Genomic DNA, 21,321 nt, shown 5'->3' with positions numbered 1-21,321 from the left:
CCCTTTACTATCAGTAAGTTATCGCGCCCGCCTTAACTTTGGCTGCCGGAATCTTGAGGCGGTGTCCGATTGTTGTTTTTTCCTGCATATATGTGCGTGTTTATGTGCTTGTGCATCTGTGTGTCTTGGGCGGTGCCACACAGTGTTGTTATATCTTACTTATCTGTTTATCTATGTTAGGTAGTTGTGTGTGTGTGGGTGTGTTTGTCTTTGGTACATGAATGTCTGCACTACAGTGGTTTACGTTGTAGTGTAACTGTGATTAAGGAACGTAGCATTCCCTTTTGTATATTCATCCTTGTTTTACTTTCCCCTTCAACCATTTCCCCCTTCTACCCCTTCCTCCCTCTCTATCTATATTTTGCAAAATATTAAAATGTACTTGTTGGATTTTTGAAGCAACCTGTCCGTTACAGCTTCTTTTTGTTGTGGGCCTACTTTGCAAATGTGTAGCTCTAAAGCTGTGTTTGTGGTGCTCTGTGCTTCCGGGAAATCAACCCTTACCTTTTATCTTTGCTCGTTGAATTCTTCATGTGAGGAAGCCATTTGACTTACGGAAGGTCAGTGGTTCTACTCAGATGCTCGTGATGAAATTATGCGTGAAGGGGAACCTGGAGACTTCATTTACATCAAAAGCTGGAAGGTCGCCGTATGACCAATCCTATAATTGTGTCGGTGTGACGTTAACCATAACTAAAATACGTATATAGTTTGTAAGGATTCTAAATACTGATAGTTGTAAACAGAAAACCGTTATGCAATACAAAGCAACACAATTATTCTGATGACATGATGCTTTATCGTTTTTCGTTATCAGGTACATTTGCCGTCAACACAGACCATGCAGCGGTTTTAAATCGCCAGCCAGAAGGCTGGATGACATGGACCGCGATATCTATAGATCTTTCTTGGCTTGGGTTTGAAGATGTGCATTCTGAAATTCATACGTATACTGTTAATATTGGGAGTCAGTATATGGATAACGATTTAAATGAGGTAATATTTTTGACTAGTGGCAAGAATTTGTTATACGTGCTTCGTTTTTCTTTTAACGCTTTATATCTAACATTGCTATGACACACTGCTTTACATGTATGTTTCTCATTCCAGAGGTCTTGTTCAAAACATTTCAGTAAAATATGATACATCAGTGGTAGTCGGACTTTATAAATAATGAGAATCCTAAGTATGGATTTCCGTCTGATCATTAGTATATTTTTGTTACAACAATGTTAAACTGCAGCTGCAGTTCAGTAATACTAGAGTTAAGATTTTAACCGTGTCTGTAGAATTTGTAATAAGATAAAAACGTTTTTGAATTATTTCTTTGATTCTAATTAGTTATTTTAGTTTAAATATAATTATATCGTATCACTTTTCCTTCATGAGGCGTCAAACGACAATTTGTTTTAAAATATTTATGTGTTTAGGTGCCATATACGCCGATGACTGTAACGCACAATATTAATGCTTCATTTCACGAAGAGGGTAAAGTACAAACATTTAGATTTCTTACACAAAGATTACATGCAAATATGGCAGTGTACGTTAGTGTAACAGCAGAAAATCATGTAAGTACGGTGACTGATTTCTATCATTTTCCTCATGTCGCCGTGGCGGCCCAGACAGAACGATATTTTGTTGTTTTTTATTCTTGTGTTCTTATCTCGCTCTTTCGCCTCAGTTGAGAAGTTAGAGCGATATTTTGCTACATGTCCGTTGTTTTGTTGTCACGTTCTGTTGCTCTCGCCAAAAGGAAAGAATGCAAAATGCAGGGCAACCGAACGAAAGGGCGGATCATTTGACTTGCAAATACGACGACCTTAAACTGTCGTTTTTTCGTTCTGTCATTTAAAAATATCGTTCTGAGGTTCTGTCGCGCCCTTATAAGCATGCGTGGTGTTAACAAAATAAAAGAAATGGCAACAGATTTTGAAGAAGCTTCTGTATATTAACCAATATTATATACACATATTTGTATAAACATTTTACACATCTATATATTTGTAAAAAAAGGGCAAATGTACCCTAAAAATCAATCAGTCTTTCTTTCAACATTGTTTTCTAACGTGTACGTTTAGTTTTATTCAAGTCAGAAGAATATTTTGTTCTTGTTTTTAAAGTACATCCAATCGTAGTTTTTTATCAGTCAGTAAACACAAAATCTTTCTTTTTTTGCTCTGTATGACATCAAAAAGCATTATTGCATGTTATCTTTAAGATGCTTTATTTTGTATTAATGATTAAACACAACTGACATGGATCGTATTTTTACGTGTATTAGGTAGGACTTTCAAGTGCAGTAGTTCACTCACAGTTTAACCTCCTCTATGGTGGAATAATGGAGTTGGTACGGAGATGCGACAGCTATTCCTGTTTAGGTCACTGTGTATGTGCTCCTAATGGGAAAATGTGTCACAGTAATTATTCATGTATTGATAGCAGTGGTAAAGGTACATATACAATTTACCTTGCCTTAATCTTTCACTGAAATTCACTGTTGATAATATTACATTTACAAGTGTTTATAATATTATATGTAATTGTTTTACTTGTTCTAAGCGTATGATATTATGAAACTCTTACTTCGGTACAAACAAACTGAATATAAAATTATAGATAAACAGTGTTCAAAATGTTTCCCTTGTTCTGAAATGTATCACGCTTATTTTAGATTCTATGAGATTAATTAGGTCGTAAATGTTGGTCACCTGTATACACCACTAAACGATAGCTTGACGTTTGAAAAATATAAATTAATGATACTTACGGTTTCGACATGTTTAATATAAGGTCTAAACAGTGACTTTCTTAGCAGATAAAAGAGTAAATATGAATAAGGGAAAATAGTGACCTGATCTCATATTATATGATACTCTTCTTTACCAATAATGCCTGTCTAAATTCGTCAAACTATATATAGTATACTTTTGTAAACCGCATTGATATTTTACATTATTATACCTCACTTTTGTCTACAATGGTAAAATTCCATTACTCGAAAAGGAGATATTTTGACTATTAATAACATTTTCAACCTTTTTGACACGTGACCGAGCGAAAGTGACTGTCAGGTCATGTGACCGCGCTGATATTTTGAATGTCATATAAGGGCAAATAACTGCTTCAGTTTTTTTAGCCATATGATTGCCTCCCTTGTAAACAATGTCATATTATAATGACGTCGCTATTCAATGTGTACACAACTGATTACCGCGCTAAAGATAAAACTGTTTAATTAAATGAATCAAAAACATTTTAAAAACTTTTTATTCTTAGTTTGTTCGATAATAAAAAATGAAGACCAATGGCAGCGTGTGTGACATTGATATTGTCAACCCTCGGAACAAATGTCACCACTCGGCTTTCGCCTCGTGACATTCTGCCCATTGGTTGACAATATCAATGTCACACACGCTGCCATATGGTATTTATATATTATTTTACCTCACATAAATGTCCAATGCAAATTTCCCGTTACCTTAACTTGAATTATATATCATATTCCCCAGTGATTTTATATCACATGCGCAAAATCGTTATTTTCAATTTCTGCGCAGGTGATATGATCCATAATTTCATATCACATGCGCAACAGCGTTATTTTGTTTTTCTGCGCATGTGATATTAGGTTTTTCATATCACCCGTTAAGAGATTGATACTTTCGCATTGATTAAAATACCGAGTCGATAAATTTTCAGACGAGGCGATTACATAATTATACCTAGGATTAAATTACCCATTTCTGGTGCTCTTGCATGTGCGAACACGGCCGAATTTTCTTTTTTATGCTACGTGCAAAATATTTCGAAAACAATTTTTCATCAAATATTGAATCGAAACTACCACAATAAGTTTGGAATATGACCTAACTAAGAAAATGAGTGCTCACACTTATATGTTATATTGAGAAAACAGAAAGGTATCGCCGTTTTTCGAATGCTACTGATTGACGCAATGTTGAAATATTAGAATAAATATAGGGGTCAGCGATATGTAAACATCTCGACTAAATCTATCAAAAAAGTCTTATTACACAGCAAAGTTGCCACAAATTATGTGTGCTAACAAGTAAAGACTCTTTAATTATGTCTTCATTATTTGGTTAGTAATTACTTTTTAATGTTAAATACATTATTAGGTTGATTTTCGAGTAAATGCTTTGACCCTTATACGTTTTCGATATAATAAAAAAAATACTGCATTCCTGAGAGGGTGATATGAAAAATGTTCACCCCTCGAAATATGAATATAGACCTCGGCTGGCGCCTCGGTCAATATTCATATATCTCGCGGTGAACATTTTTCATATCACCCTCTCGGGAATGCAATATTTATATATTATCACAGTGTTCACACACATATGTATCTTTTAACAGATAATAATAATACAATAATTGAAGTTGTTGATTATCTTGATCTACAATTTCCCGACAACTACCTTCGCCCTTCTCATTCACCAATTAACACTATGCTTGGTGCAAGATGGAACATCAAAATTCTAAGAGGAAATCGTCCAATGTGGTGAGCAGTTTCTATCTAATACAAGTATTTTGAATTTTGGGAAGAATTAATCTAAAAATCAATTAAGAACATGATGACAATTTACTAACTAATGGGAATTTGAAAAACAACAATCATGTGCTACATTATTTACTCGCTGATCATATATGAAGACTGCTTTGCAATATAATTGTTCGATATTTATGTTATTTAGGTATGAGTGGAGTGTAGGTGACAGTTTCTATGACAGTCCAATTGGTGTTTTTGATACAAAAACAGACAAAGTGTGGCATGATGCTGGTCACGACAATTCATGTGTCTTTACTGTTGATAGAGGTATAATATAAATCAAAACAAACAAAAGTAAACACAGGTTAACCTTAATCTTCAAACTCATTGTACAACCTTGCTTTCCATTAACCTTATTATATTTTGACGTCTTTTTGTCATAGTTGTATGATTATACGACTTTAAATCCTTGCATTGGTTAATAGTCGTGATTACTTCAACAAGATGATAATCTTAAACAAAACTAAAAATGATGTATAGCAAGTGTCCCACTCAAGTCAGATGATAAATATCCGCTTTCTATTTTAAACACTCCAATTTGTTTATTTCAAAGTAAAATTAGTCATTTCAGTTTATACCTTAGAACCACATTTTTCAATTGATTTATGCTGGAAAAGTCGAAGATATAAACAATATGGCATCTAATTTTAACAGCCGTTAGCGTATTATACATTATCGAGTAGTACATGTTAGCAAAAGTACAATAGTCCAATAGGAACAGACAGATTCGAAGAATCCGGTCACTTCTACGGCACTCCACTTGGGAAATATGAGTATGTGTAATTGTATACACGTATATAGTAGCTAAGCACATTAATACTAATGAATGCAATATTATCACAGAAGTAAGAAATGGACGCAAACATACATTAATACCATAGTGTATCTTTAATAGTTCTTAGTGGCCCATAGTGCCTCCTTAGCGGTCTTTGATAGGAAAAGTGCCTGAAATAATTTACTCATATCTTTTTTATTTTAACATTTATTTCTTAGATTTTTCTTAAGGGTCCTTATTGTACCCTAAGTCACCCCTTAGTGGTCCTTAGTGCTCACTTAGAGGTCCTTAGTGGTCCTTTGTGCCTCCTTAGTGGTCCTTAGCGATCCTTAGTGGTCCTTAGTGGTATATTGCAGGACCGCATTAAGATGGACCACATTAGGGTACAGCCTTGCAACCGTCACTGGTAAATATACAACTGGAGAGATCAAGCTAGACCTAACTCTTTCACTCCCCTCAAGGTTAATTCCTTACACTTAAGTTCTTTTTTACAGTGGTAGCCATTTCTGATTATAAGGTTTTAATTCTTTACTTTCTTTGTTTTATCCACCATACAAAGATGCGAAATAAATTGTACAAGTGTTTCTGACTTTATTCATTTTGCAATATTTGCATATTTTATACATGACAAAAAATCAATCTTTTATTTAACATCGTAAAATGTATCACTTAATTAGCATTAATCTTCGAGTTTCTGTCACATTGTAATATTTTTTTTATGAGACTGCGGGTTTCAATACTCAAACTAATATTAGTAACATACTTGTAGTATTGTGTGTGTTTTAGGCAGGAAGGTTTTGGAAGAGCACAAAACATATTCTGTTTTCGTCCGTGTATGGTACAACAGTTACACGTTTGCAATATTTAAAAGCGTTGGAGTTACGATCTTTCATACACCACCCTTGTCCATCGTCATCAAAGGCAAGAATGTCAAAGAAGTAGTTAAAGGAACTACTAGGGACATTGATTTTATTACAAGAAACACGCATGTAGATGCTGACTGGTCTGGCAAGTTTGGAGGCGAGATATCTAGATACCATTTGTACATAAGCACTCATCCCGGGGGTAAGAGTTTATCAGTATTTAGACATGTTTTGTCAGAAAGGATCTTAAAAGCCTTTCTTGCTCGTCTGCTGCATGTGCTTTTCATATGTGTTCCCTTTTATGTATGCTTAAAATTCAGTAAAGGCCATGACCGAATCAGTTCCTACTAAAGCAGAATACGATTACTTGCCGACTAACGTACTAGTTTTACTAGTTTTAAATGATTACATTTCAGTCCGTTTGCAAAATAATACTTCAAGCGCCTTCGGTTAAATAACGTAAGTATTTATCTTTTCCAGCAATGAGAGTTTAACACCTAAAATCTTTAGTATCATATATCATCTAGGTATGATATCGTCATTGGCAAGTCAGCTTGTATTTTAAGTTCTTAAGTGAATTTGATTACATACAGTTGGTTTCACCACGTTTTATTTTAGGTCATGATTTGCGCACTGTGTCTAAAGACCTTCTTCCAACGGTGACTAATGTGAATATAACTGGACTTCAGTATGAGGAAAATACCAAATATTACACTGTTGTTCAAGCCTTCAACTTGGCAGGACTTCACACTACTGAAGTGTCTGATGGGTTTATGCTAGATTTAGAACCACCAACCCCGGGGCTTGTTATGGACGGACTTGGTACAAAACACATTAATATTATAATTTAATGATGGTTACGATAGGATATTTTTTATTACTACGTCAGAGCCTATATATTTAATCAGCCTGGAAGTTATAATGTATATTCTAATTAAGAAAAAATAAAGAAACATTTCATTTTATAAATTTAATTTTTTGAAGCATTTAAATACAGCGAAGAAAGTGTAATCTTCATATGGACATGTCAAGGAAAATCAAATGCAAAAAGTGAGATTGTTTTGTATGAGTTTGTTTTAGTTCCTCTTCATATCATTTATGAACAAAGTTTTGTTTACTGATTGCAGTGTTGCATGATAAGCACGCCACGGCTAACACAAGTCGTGTCCAGTCATTTTGGTACGGCTTCTCAGACATCGGATCTGGCATACAGACTTACGAATACTGTGTTTCCTCTGGTATGATAGAAGGAACTTGTGACTTAAAAACTTTGTCACCAGTTGGTATTGCTACACGTATTGAATTCTATCCAAGTGTCCAACTTAAACAAGGTATTTTGTAATCTAATGACTTATAACTGTTGATTCACTTTATTTAATTGATTTACTCATCACGAAACGTTTATTCACCCCTTGTACATAAAGATAACATAACTTCAAACACTGTATAGTAACCAACATTTTTAATAAAGATATGTGTGCACACTTATACGTTTGATATATACATAAAGTATGTCAATGTTATTTTTTCCTTTATTTACGTTCTGTCATATGATTGTTTTGTATACAGGTACAATGGTAAGGGGAGAAGTTAGAGCCCGTGATGTTACTGGCCACGTGTCAAGCCAAGTATCTTCTAATGGTGTCATAATTGATACAACAGCACCAGTCCGGGCACAAAGTGTTGAATGTCTGCCAAATATTTTATTGGATTCATCTTTTGAAAATATCACAAAACTTGAAAACAATGGTACAGTATGTGAAAATATATCGGACTCGCCATGGAATTTATCAAGTGGCACCTGTGTTTCTTATGTGAAGTTAAAAACGGCACTGCATGATGGGACATTGTTGCATATTCAGGGATCGATATCGCAAACTGTAAATACTGAAATACGGGGTAAATACAGGCTGACGTTCTTTACGTCAACTATACCGTCAAATAATTTACATTTATCTGCTGTTGAAGGTTACACACAAGTAAACGGACAAAGATATGTTTTCATGTTATACAGTAAACCAAACACAAATACTTACGCATGGCAAAAACATGTTTTCTTTTTTCACTTGACTACTACTACAACCGAGGTAGAATTAGGGACGGTAAACATTCGTACAGCTTTTGCTATTGATGGCATTCGTTTCCAGCTCTGTGAAGTTACCACATATGATGAGACAGCAGGGCATGTAAACTTTCACACCGTGTTTGTTCATGACTGGTCGTCCGTACATGCAGATTGGTCCTTTATTGATCCTGAGACAGATATACTAGAGTATATGTGGGCTATAGGTAATTTGTAAATGTATTTTAAGATATGAAGGTCAAAGCAAACAATCAACATTATTTATTTTTCAACGAGTTCTTAAAATCATGTGTCTGTCTGGTTTGCCGTAGAAAACAATTATCATGTGTTTTTTCTCGAGCTTTACAGCGTCTTATTAGAAATAAGTTAGGAAGATAAGAAATTTATCTATAACTACTGCGGTAAAAGTGATTTCGTAAGAATATTTAATTTGTTTATGGCGTTTTGGCTCTTTCAGTAAAGTTTGCTTTCTCTTTAAAAGGGTTTTGTTTGTGTTGTGTCTGTTCAATTGTTTGACCACTTCTGATATGTAGGAAAACTTGAACGGGAACAGAAAATTTTCCTTAGTCATAATAAACCCCAATATCACTTTCACCAACACACTGCTAATAAGTAGGCCGCATTACAATAACAGCTTTGAGTTATATACCTCAACTGGTTTGATGTGAATGCTTTGTTCACTGTATGGTGTTCCATCTTATTCTGCACGGGTTGATGCAAACGTTTATGACAAGCTGTTTAAATACTAGTATTTATTCAGTGACTACAGGAAATACTGAACATATAGAGATATCTCTTTAAGTTTTTTTGAACTATGGATTCAAGATAAAAAGATATCTTTTCCATGCCAAGAGGAAGCATTATACTTTTTTTGTATGAAAGTGATATTTCTATGTTTGAACGTTAGCACGTACAAGAAAGAGAATTTTCTTGGAAGAGATAGCAGCTGGCGAAAAGAGCTTGCAGTGTTTAAAGTTTTCTCTATTGGCAAAACAGTTAGAAATTTACTTTAAAAATTGATATCTTCAGTACGTAATGTGCTGACAGTATGTTTAGAAAGCGAGGACAGGAAATCAAATCAAATCAAATTTCGAAACGTTCAAAGTAATTCAATTGCAGGAGCCAGTTTCGTATTGTGGTCTGGGTACGTTTTTTTAATAAAATATGTAAGTGTGTTTAAAAAGGCCTTTATATACGAATATAACTGGTTATTTATGATGTTTATAGAACTAAGGACTCCTGTAGACGATTACTTGTTGTGTAAATAAATAGATGCTTGAATCGATTTTCCCGCAGACTTTGGGTCAGGACCCCAAGAAATATATGACAACTAGTCAAGCAAAGAACGAAAGTTGCTATATGACCTTACCTTTTTACAGGTTTACTGTCATATATTTTTGATATTGATAAGTAAAATTATGTTTTATCAATGGCTTGCATCTGATCAGTAAGTCTTGTAGTAGGTTTATTGGCGCAGTAATTGGATATTTTGGCGCACATTTTGGTGATAAGCTTGTTTGTATGGCATCAGTTTTGCGCTATAAGGTGTGTCATAGGGTCGTAAAATATTGCCACTTCAACACAAACATTTGCAAATTGTTGCGTGACTATACTCACAACTTTGTATAATTGTTACATTGTATTGATATACAATTACAGCTCGTAAAATGCCGGACAAATTTTCAAATGTCAAGTATAAATTGACCTGCCTTAACTTTCCTATTTTTAAATCAGGGACCGTCCAAGGTGGAACTCAGTTACAACCGTTCGTCAGTGTTGGAAGACAAACGTTTGCCAGTAATAACGCTCTGAGGCTCGAACACGGTACAGTGGTGTTTCTTACCGTCGTTGCTGTCAATGCTGCAGGCTTGCGTACAGTCAGCTATTCGGACCCTATTTTAATCGACCTGACACTCCCTGAATGCAAATATGTCAACGACGGTCCACTTCTGGGTAAGAACCTTTTGCTAGTAATTATGATGTAATGAATGAATACGTTTTGGCTTAAAATACTTCAAATACAGAATTGGTTCTTCTCTTTCTGCAATAGCGGTAAGGGATACCTTATAATTTAAACTGATCACATTCGATTTTAGCTTTTAGTTTGCCTGCTGACGAAAGTCCGGTGCGTTATTCCTATACCTCCAGTGTCAGCGTAGGCGTCGGCGTCGTGTGAACACTATCTTACCGATTCTTAACTAGCTCATTCGTTTGTTATTTCTCATCGCAACTGCATGAAACTATTCCTTCCTTATGATAGTATCAAGTGAATAACAAAGGTTTTAAAACGAATTAATATCGCAGTAACTACACACCATAACTGAGTGGAACTTCATACAAGCACTTTGATGAAATTACGTCACTTTTTGTACTTAGCCAGCTGTATATAACAACTAATTAAACCAAAATACGTGTCTTCCTTACAATTTCAGTACTTACAAGTCTTGAGACTACAACACATTACACTTGTCTTTTCTATCATAGTTATAAAAGTATAAAAAAGCTGAGTTTTGAGTGTCTTTATGTCTAATTCTGTAAGATCAATTGCAACATCCGATTTTGTCTTCTCATAACCCATTAATTTCACCATGAAGCAAAAGTGGATACAAAAAGTTTGTTATATCCTCAATCTGACGCATGTAAATCTTCTGTTCGCCTGTATGTTATTTTTATACTTCCGGTTGATCAACGTTTGAAATGTTTAAATATAGTATATATTAGTATACAGGAAATACTAACATATAAGAATACTCTATAATTATATTGAACTATGGATCAAGATAAAAATATCTCCCATCCAAAGGAAGCCATTACTTTATTGAAGAAAGTGATATTTCTTGTAACTAGCAGTACAAAAGGCTTAAAGATAACAAAATTAGTTGTTAAGTTCTTATTGCAAAACATAGAAGTACTAAAAATGATATCTTCAGACGAATGTGCTGACATATCTAAACGAACAGAATCAAATCAATTCGAAGTCAAGTAATCATGCAGAGCCGCTTCGTATATGCGTCGGGTACGTTTTTAATCAAAAAGTAAAGTGGTTAAAACACCTCTAAAGAATAAGCTATTTCAGATGTCTGTGATAGAAAAACTTGCACTCCAATGAGACGAACTGTTAAATAAATAGATGCCCTGAATCATTTCAAACGCACACTTTTGGTGGACCAGAATAATCCAAACTCCAAAAACGAAATTGTATATGACTCCCTTTTTGGACTCATTATTTGATATCAAGCTCAATCTATGTTTTATAAATGCCCTCATCGATACAGTAAAGTCTGTAGACGATTCTATTGGCCAAATTGGAATGCGGCACAGTAACAACCATGTTGTAGCCATCATTGGCCTATAGGTGTGCCATAGGGTCAAAATGCCACTTCACACAACATCAAATGTTCTTTACCACCTAAATTTGACATGTAATATCTGCAGCTCTAAGAATGCAATTTTCAAATCAGAAAATGATGCCTAAAACCTTTTAAACAGGCAGAAGTGCAACAACAACAGTATGTCGTGGAAACAAACGGCAGATACGCTAGGCTAAAGCGAATGTATCTTACCCGATCAGAATCTGCATGGAAAACAGCAAGATTCCCCATACGACTCCCCGAATGCTAAATATTACAAGAGGTCCACCTTACGGATATACCTGCTAGTATTAATTCAATGACAGATGACGTTAGCAAAAATGCAATATAGAATTGTCTTCCGTTCTCAACACGCTAAGGAACCTATACATCATTAAACTGATACATTCGATAGCTTAATTTGCCTCCTGAAGAAAGTCCGGATTACTATACTTTCAGTTTTAGGCTCGGTATTAAACCACTTTAGCAATCTGACATAGTTTTTTTTATTCACATCGAACGCACAAATATTCCTTTGATGTATCAGTAACAAGTTTCTCGTTGAAATGGGCTTTAAACACAAAACGAATGGAAACTCATAAAAGCAGAAAAATACCAGGTAACCATGATAAAACAACTTAATTTAAACCATAAAACTGCTTCTTCATTTATATTATCTACTACACATTCTTTGTCGTATTTTCATAGAGAAGTATAAAAAGCGAATTTAGAGGCGTTAGTATTTCCCCGTAAGTCAGATGAATTGTTTTGATTTTGCTTACCCTAAAAACTTTATTTGAAAGCAAAGGGAACGAATGTTTTATACACACTATTGACAGCTCATTTTGCTATCAGTTTATTTTTATTACTTATCTTTTGTATTGTTATATATATATATATATATATATATATATATATATATATATTATCTATATTACCCCTTCATCCCTGTCAACATTAAAACGCAACCCAAACCTCGAAAGTAAGGTTCACACATCTTCCACATTTTTAGCTCACCTGTCACGTAGTGACAAGGTGAACTTTTGTGATCGCCCGTCGTCCGTCGTCGTCCGTCCTCCGTCCACAATTTCTTGTGAACACGACAGAGAACACATTTTGCATTCTATTTTAATTAAACATTTTGGGTCAAAATTTGCAATTTTGGCTTTTGCAGCCATATAGAGACTTCATTTATGGTTTGATTTGATACAAACTTGCAAAATATTATTAACAACAATAGGTCTGAGATTCCATGATGAATCCGTCAGATCCAATTATTGGTTCCGGAGTTACGGCCCCTGATTGACCCCTGAAAGTGCTAAAATTTGTTAATTTTTACCTTGCGAACACGATAGAAGTGACATTTTACATTTGATTTTATCCACACTTACACATAACTCAAGTCACAATAAGATCTTGATTCCTTTTGGCTAGATTCCATCATGGGTTCTAGAGTTATTGCCCCTGAAATGGGTATTTTTTTCTATTTTGGCTTTTCAGCCATACAGAGTGCTTTGATTTGATACAAACTTGCGCAGAATGTTTATATTTATGATCTCTAGGCCAAGTTAGAAACTGGGTTTTATGCGGTGAAAAACTAGGTCACCAGGGCAAATCAAAGAAAAAGCTTGTTAACACTCTTTAGGCCACATTTATGACCATATCTTTATGAAACTTGCTCAGAATGTTTATCTTGATGATTCCTAAACCAAGTTTGGAACTGGATTATATGGGGTCAAAACTAGGTCATCCGGTCAAATCAAAGGAAAAGCTTGTTAACAGTCTTAAGGCCACATTTATGACCATATCTGCATGAAACTTGGTCAGAATGTTTATTGTGATGATTTCTAGGCCAAGTTTGAAACTGAGTTATCTGAAGTCAAAAACTAGGTTACTCGCTCATATCAAATGGAAAGCTGTTAACACTCTAGACGCCATATTTATGACTCTATCTTCATGAAACTTAGTCAGACTGGTTGACTTGGTCAGGCTGATTGTCTTGATGATTCCTATGCCAAGTTTGAAACTGGATTATGTTGGGTCAAAAACTAGGCCACCAGGTCAAATCAATGGAAAAGCTTGTTCACACTGTAGAGGCCACATTTGTGATCCTATCTTTATGAAACTTGGTCAGGTTTACTTTGATGATTGAAACTGTTCATTTGGGGTCAAAAACTAGTTCACCCGCTCAAATCCAGTGAAAACCTATTAACAGTCTAGACGTTATATTTATGACCATATCTTCATGAAACTTGGTAAGAATGTTTATCTTGATGATTCCTAGGCCAAATTCGAAACTGAGCCATGTGGGTCGAAAACTGTGTCACCTGGTCAAATCAAAGGAAAAGCTTGTGAACACTGTAGATACCACATTGTGACCCTATCATCATGAAACTTGGTCAGAATGTTTATCTTGATGATTCCTAGTCCAAGTTTGAAACAAGTTTTTGTGGGGTCAAAAACTAGGTCACCAGCTCAAATCAAAGGAAAAGCTGTTAATACACTAGACACCATATTTATGATCCTATCTTCATGAAACTAGGTAAGAATGTTTATCATGATGATTCCTAGGCCAAGTTCGAAAAATGGATCATGTGGGGCCAAGAAACTTGGTCAGAATGTTTATTTTGATGATTCCAATGCCAAGTTTAACAGGTGAGCGATATAGGGGGTCATCATGACCCTCTTGTTTATTTTGATTCCCGGTTCTGTGTTACTTAATGTTGTCTCTAATTTTTCCATCCCACACCCGTCCACCTACATAACCACACCCACCCACTAAAATATTTTACCCTCTCCGATTTTATTTTATTATCTTTTATATTTAGTTGTTTTCATATTGTCCTTTCATTAGTTCACATATACCCCCCCACCCCCCCCACCCACACATGGGACCATCAAGTATTATTATTTATCTTTTACTTTTTATGTTTGTTTGTTTTTTTCGCTTATTATTCTCCCTCCCAACATAACACCCTCAACAATGGCCCACCCCTACTGACTTTGCTGTTGTAAAACTTGATATCTTTGGCGCCGAATTTGGTATAATTATATCGAAATATACTAGCATTAATATGTCGAACTCTAGAAAAAATATTTCAAATTGTCAGTCACTTTCGAGGATAGACTTAAGCAATGTTACGCTTTGTTGTGTGCAATAAATAGGACTAGCGATGTTATCAATTCCATCAGCATGAGACAAATTCTCAACATACTAGGCAAACGCGACACAACCAGAAATAAGAAATATATATACAATTTGACTTTGTCGTGTTCGGTTTATCAACAAAAGATACAATGTATTAATGCAATTTGTTGTTAGACCGTGTATCATTATAACTTTTAGGTCAAGATCTCGATTTTATAAGAGGAAATAAACTTGACTTTCACTGGGACATATCTGATCCCGATTCTGGGCTAAAGGAATGCTACTGGGCATTAGGTAAGCAATTTATATTTAATTTGTGTACATTGTATTTGCAGGATAATTTTATTGATTATCTTTTTTAATGCAAGTATAATTTTTCAGTGGAGAGACTGCTTGCAAAATAGCCCATAGCTGCGCATGTTATGACTGGCACAGTAACATTAACACTCCAGCGCCCGACTGCGTATAATATTCAAATTCTAATAATTAAAAATTATGATAAAGCATACATTTATTATATTCCAAATGTCCCTTGTTGATTATATTTCTATTCAATATAAATCGACTTGATAAAAGCGTATCTGCGTATATGTAGCCTTCCCCTACATTGAATACTTCGCTTACTTTCCTGTAGGCACTTATATTCAATTTAAGAAACCGACCGTCTTTCATCAGAATGTATCGTGTCAAATCGAATGAATGAGTTTCTTATTTTTTAGGTACCTCTGAAGGCGATGTATCCATACTGGACTTTGTTAGAGTGCAATCAGTTCAAATGAATGCGAGTAAGCTGTTTCAAACTATTCCCGACGGAAAGGTTTATGTTACGGTTCGCTGTACAAATGGTGCTGGGTCAACACATACATGTTCATCTGACGGAGTAAAAATGGTACAAATGCCACCATCAGTTGATAACGTCATATTAGAGTTATTACCAACCTCAGCAACTCAATACAAGCCGCGTGGTCGCTACCACGGCAACAACACGGAAATACGATTCCGGTGGACTGGGTTTGATTCTGATGAAGGCGTTCAAAGTTATTTGGTAGGTAATAGCAATTTTGAAAGAACAATGTCTATTACAGGTAGCAACGGCGATAAATTTTCATTGATGGATATACAGAAGACGTATTAGGAAGAAATTTACTTACAAAGTGTTCAGGTTTTCACATAGTCTTACCTTCACTATCGGTAGTCATGTCTCCTTCTGATGAAAAAACAACATATATTACCATGATGAATTAGTTGATCCGTTCATCTGTCATTCACCATTTCTAGGCGGTATCAAAAATAACATGAAACCATTCACCAGTGGGAGTGCAAGTGTAAACATAATATGTGTACGTTTTGGCAAATCTGATGAACAACATAATATTTTGATGAGGCCTTAAAGGCTTATTATTTCAGAAATTTCTTTTTAATACTGAACAATTAAACAAATTGAGCCGATTATCCATTGACAATTTGGGCAAAATCTAGATATGCGTTGTGTATTATTTCTTGCACATGATTTAGGTAATTCCACGGGTACATGCAAAATTTGGATATATAGTGTGAGCTAAACGTATCAAAGTATTGTTTGCTAGGAAAAAATAATTTCAAAAAAATAAATACTTGCTAAATAGACGTAAAGTGATTTACTGTCTTTGAATATACATTGACTATTCATGTATTAATAAAGAATATTATGCACACAAACAATTTACTACTTTATGATATACAGTAAGGCAATATATAGCGTAGAAAGTATTCTCCTGTTCAGTAATCAACCCACTGTGTAAGATGGTGGCATGGCCTGACCAGAACATGAATCGTTGTAAATTGTTGTTATTGTTTTCTGTTTTGTTTTGTTTTGCTAGATTGCTCTTGCTGGAGATCAGATTTCAGTTTCTGAAATTGTTGAAGGGTCATCAACGGGTTATAGTTACGGAAGTTTCACGGACCTTAACATAGACGATGGAGAGTATACTGTCTCCGTAACTGGTATAAATGAAGTAAAAATGTACAGTCAGAAAATATCTGCTAACTTTGTGTTAGTCACACAACCACCAAGTCTCACAGGTGTGTATTAGCCGGGCGCATTAGCTTGATACCTAGTTTCATCACTATTAGTATCAACATTGCACGTTTTTGTAACTGATGTATATAATTGTATAACTGTACATACTTGCACCATAAACTACATTATAACTGGTTCAAAATAGAAGAGAATTTAAATAAAAACATCCCGATTGCTACTACCCAAAAGCGTTCATATGATTTTGTAAGACACAAACGCACAAATTACATGCGATTCAATGCATTCACGGTTATCGTCGAAAAAATTCAGCAGACTTCTTTTACTTAACGCCGAATTTAAAGGCCTAGACTTTGGCAGTGGGCCAAGGGATTTCTGTCTTCACCAGCACAGTTGGGGGCTAATGACCATCACAGTATGGTTCCAATAAACAAGGGTCATTGTTTATTGCAGAGTCAATCTACCTTACAAGTGTATCAATTAGTGAAAAGGGGAAACAATGTAATTTATTTTAAATTAATGAATAATTGATAACTTTTTAAGTTGTACTTTTTTTTGGGATTTCTATGTAAAAAAAAATATAATTTTGTTGATCAAACACAATAATAAAATAATCAGAAACTTATTTTCCTAATAATGAAATAATGAGAAACTTCCTTAAAGAAAGATGCAACTTTTTATTTTTTCAAATTGTGTCTGCAGAATTGTGATATTTCAGAAAAATGTGACTTTCACTCATCTAAAGCTTGCAGAATACTTTAAATAACATTTGTCTAAAATTGAAAACAGTATGTGCATTTCAAAATTACAAAGCAAAGCATGAAAAAAGGTCACTTTTGGCAACATACTGAAAATGAAATTTGAGTAAAATGGAACACAATATATGTATATTCAAATAATGTTGATTACATGAATACAAGAAAATCAATTTCGAGTTCGAAAAATATTGTTTGTCAGCACAAAGAACTCCTGAAGTTTTCACTATATTTGTGTTTATTATCATTATTATTTTCAATATTATTACTGTATCTTTTATGTGTAATATAATAATAATAATAACAATAATAATCATGATTATTTTTATTTTTATCATTATTATCATTATTATAACACTAAAGTAATAGTTATTATCATCTATATAATATCAAAATAATAATAATTATTATTATTATTCCACATTCACTGAAGAAAAAGTAATTTATTTCAACTCCACTGCACACATCTTCATGGTCCAGTTGGGGTCCCTGCTGTGCCAATTGCCCTCTAATCAGTTACTGTTACATAATCGCTGATAAGCAGCAGATAAGATGGAAGTTGTATATTGGATTTGGGGGGGGGGGACACTTATATAGTACTGAATCTAGGCCTTTAAAGACAGTAGTGAGTGAGCACATAGCGGCTCTTTTAGGCAGATGGTAGTACGTTTGTTGTTGGTGTGTGTGTGTGCGTGCGTACGTGCGTGTGTGCGTGCGTGCGTGTGTGTGTTCGGGTTTAACGTCCTTTTCAACAATTTTTCAGTCATATAAACAACCGTTTGTTGTTGGTAACTAATACCTAATAGACATAACATACTATTGATTGGAATACATCTTTTATGCTTAAAGTGAGGTTTTTACGAAAGAAAAAGACGCAGACTCTTGATGACCATTTGCCAAAGAAAGAACATTCGGCCCTGACAGAGCATTACAAAAACAAAAAGCATGTATTAAGAGCACGTGAACGGCCTTGTTTATAAGTATTTTTTCTCTGGTTAATACATGACAGAATCCATCGAAACAACTAGCTTTTTATGCAAGAATAGACTGTGAACTCGTCTCATCTGATCTATATTCCTATATATTATTTACATTTAGAGGATTGATAACATCTAGAGAATTATATATGTAATCATTTGTACCCCACCTCTTGGTGCAAACACCCTAGTATTCATTCTGTCCTTCCGTCCACCCGCTGTCGATGTCTGTTTGTCCACGAACGGACTCCTTTGTGTCCAAGGATGAAACTTTGAAACTATTCAAGGGATATTGTCGTACGTTCGCACTCCGAGGACATTTAAAGGTAGTGCAGTGTAAAATAACCAAATCTCTACCACGCTAACACTTGAATTCTCTCCTTTTAATAAATCTATTTGTTCAAAACTCTAATACAGAGCTAAAGAAAATGTATTTAAAATGCATAGAATTATAGGGGACATAAAGGGAAACTAAATTTAATTTGACTCTCATATTTTCATTACACCTGTTATATTGATAAAGACTTTCAAGAAACATTCAGATGACTGAGTTCTTATTTCACACAGTGATAGCGGGTATTAGGAAGAACTGCTTGTCTAAGAACCATAACTCTACAGTATCCCATTATTAAATAATTCACTTGGGGTATTTCGTTACTCTTGTCGGGAATATAAATGCAACAATATTGATGAAAATTAACTGGCTTGTAAGTGCCATATTTTTACGTCGTTCTGATTATTTATTTAGGTGTAGTATGTCTGAAAAAGCATTCGATGATCTTTGCGGCAAAACTTGAAAACGGTTGAAATGTAGGGACTCCAAAATGATAATTTAATAATTATAATACAAATAACCTGATGTTTCTCTTCGATTATAGGAACATCAGTTATAACAACTTGGACAAAACGAACTTCAACTGCGGCAGCATCTTGGGATAATGTATTTGTTTCAACTGATCCTATGTACTTCGAAGTGTCGGCACGCATAGTTGAAGGCGGGGAAGGAGATCTTGTTCAGTGGCAAGAAACAGTTGATTCGCGAATAGAAATTGTGCTTGATACAAGTGAAATGCCTAGAGCTGGCGTTACTGTCCGTTTTAGCGTCCGGGCAATATCGTATTCTGGATGGTTTAAAATAGCACAAAACAGTTTGTTTGTATTACCTTAAGTTTACATTAAACACATATCCATTGCAATATTTTCATTTTTCCTGCATTATAAAGGTGATTTACTAGCTCTTTAACATACCCACAGAACTAGATTTGTTAATGCAGTGTCACAATTTCAACATAATCGAATATCTGGATTTAGTTACCCTTTTATTTCTCTTTATTTTAGCAGTATTATTTTACAATAATCACGTTTTGCTGATTCCAAAGGCCTATACATTTACGGTCATAACATTTGCATGAGAACATAACTGGGAAATGTATGAGTATTAGCATTTGTTGTCAGTAATCCTACGTCTGAATATATCTGTATATACGTCATACTAACGTTTGTCAATGGTTAAATAAATAAAATGCGGTTAGCCATTAACTTGTGCTGTTATATTAAAGGCGAGTTTCAAATTATCCTATGGTTGATGTTAAACAGGTGGATTTCATAGCTTTGTATTTTACGCCAGTCTGAGCACAAAGTGCCATTGTGATCACTTACGCCACTCGTGAAAACAGATTTGTTATTTCTATACCATCAGAGCTAAAATGAGATTTTTTTTAAAAAATGACTCTTCCTACACTTTGAAATACTTTTTTTACAACTGATTCTAGTTTTCCATTTATGGGTCTGCAGAAAACTTTGATTATCTTTTCTTCTGAATCTCCAGGCGAGTCTTTAAAGAACTTTCTTTGACTCTACCAGATTATATATCTATAACCACTATTATCCTGTTCATTTATTGTTGTAACTGTTGTAGATATTTTGTGAACAACTAGATTTCCAGTTTAGCGCTGTTTTAAATACTGATCATTAAACGGTAACTGGAGCGCGCTTTTTGTTGTTGTTGTTTCTTTTTTTGTTTTTCATATCTATGCTTGGTTTTGTGCTACTGTAAATTAATTAGCGCTAGATGGTATGTTACTGCATGTAAACTAGACTTTATTAAAAAATACTTATGTATGCGTTTCTAGTTTCATTTGTTTAGAATAGTAGGTGGAAGGCCGTATCGTGTGATGCGCCATGCTAACCGCCAAATGCTTAGTGCAAAATAGTTAATGCAAAATGCTATTTGCCAGATGCTCAATGTCAACTATTGACAGTCGAACGGTAATCGTTTAATGACAAATACTAATTGTTAATCAACAAATGCAAATAATTATTGTTAAGTTCTTACTTAAATAAAAGGAGCATACGCGTAGGAGTAGCGGGGCCCTGGGGGCCAATGGGGCTGCCCCCCCCCCCGCAATGTTTAGAGTGGGGGCAGCAGGGGCAGCATGTGTTTGAGAAATAACTAATAATTTCAAATATATAAACATACTAACACCAATGATAAGGCATTTGCGTACAAAAAAAGTGGTAATAGCATCAATTAAGCTTATTTTACTTAGAAATTGTCTAAAATCAAAGAACAATCAAACTAAGGATTAGCAATTCCTTCTAAGACTAAATAAAATATAAATATACGAGTATTACATTAAAAAGCAGGTTTTGCCTAAAGGTCTTAGGAAGCCATAATTTATAACAGTATATATTTTACCCTTTGTCCGATAACTCTGTAAAGAAATATTGCACATGTATTATACCTAGCAATTCATAGAACTGCACACTGTGAAAGCTCA

The 21,321-nt window shown here is 34.6% G+C and overlaps 1 protein-coding gene across 1 annotated transcript in view; it reads left to right on the top strand.

Annotated features, from left to right (window-relative positions):
• Positions 1-20,646, top strand: part of LOC128556937 (uncharacterized) — a 75,790-nt gene extending 55,144 nt beyond the window's left edge. The window contains exons 40-53 of the mRNA XM_053542972.1: positions 818-996; positions 1,431-1,571; positions 2,285-2,453; positions 4,381-4,525; positions 4,719-4,840; positions 6,135-6,413; positions 6,830-7,033; positions 7,339-7,542; positions 7,781-8,500; positions 10,029-10,247; positions 14,991-15,086; positions 15,512-15,837; positions 16,652-16,853; positions 19,420-20,646. Of these exons, the coding sequence (XP_053398947.1) occupies positions 818-996; positions 1,431-1,571; positions 2,285-2,453; positions 4,381-4,525; positions 4,719-4,840; positions 6,135-6,413; positions 6,830-7,033; positions 7,339-7,542; positions 7,781-8,500; positions 10,029-10,247; positions 14,991-15,086; positions 15,512-15,837; positions 16,652-16,853; positions 19,420-19,709 (3,296 nt within the window). The 3' untranslated portion in view covers positions 19,710-20,646. The remainder of the gene's footprint in view (positions 1-817; positions 997-1,430; positions 1,572-2,284; positions 2,454-4,380; positions 4,526-4,718; positions 4,841-6,134; positions 6,414-6,829; positions 7,034-7,338; positions 7,543-7,780; positions 8,501-10,028; positions 10,248-14,990; positions 15,087-15,511; positions 15,838-16,651; positions 16,854-19,419) is intronic.
• The last annotated feature ends 675 nt before the right edge of the window (positions 20,647-21,321 follow it).

Source organism: Mercenaria mercenaria, chromosome 1 (assembly GCF_021730395.1).
Source record: "Mercenaria mercenaria strain notata chromosome 1, MADL_Memer_1, whole genome shotgun sequence".
NCBI classification, from domain to species: Eukaryota; Metazoa; Mollusca; class Bivalvia; order Venerida; family Veneridae; genus Mercenaria; species Mercenaria mercenaria.
This window is presented reverse-complemented; position numbering and strand designations above follow the sequence as displayed.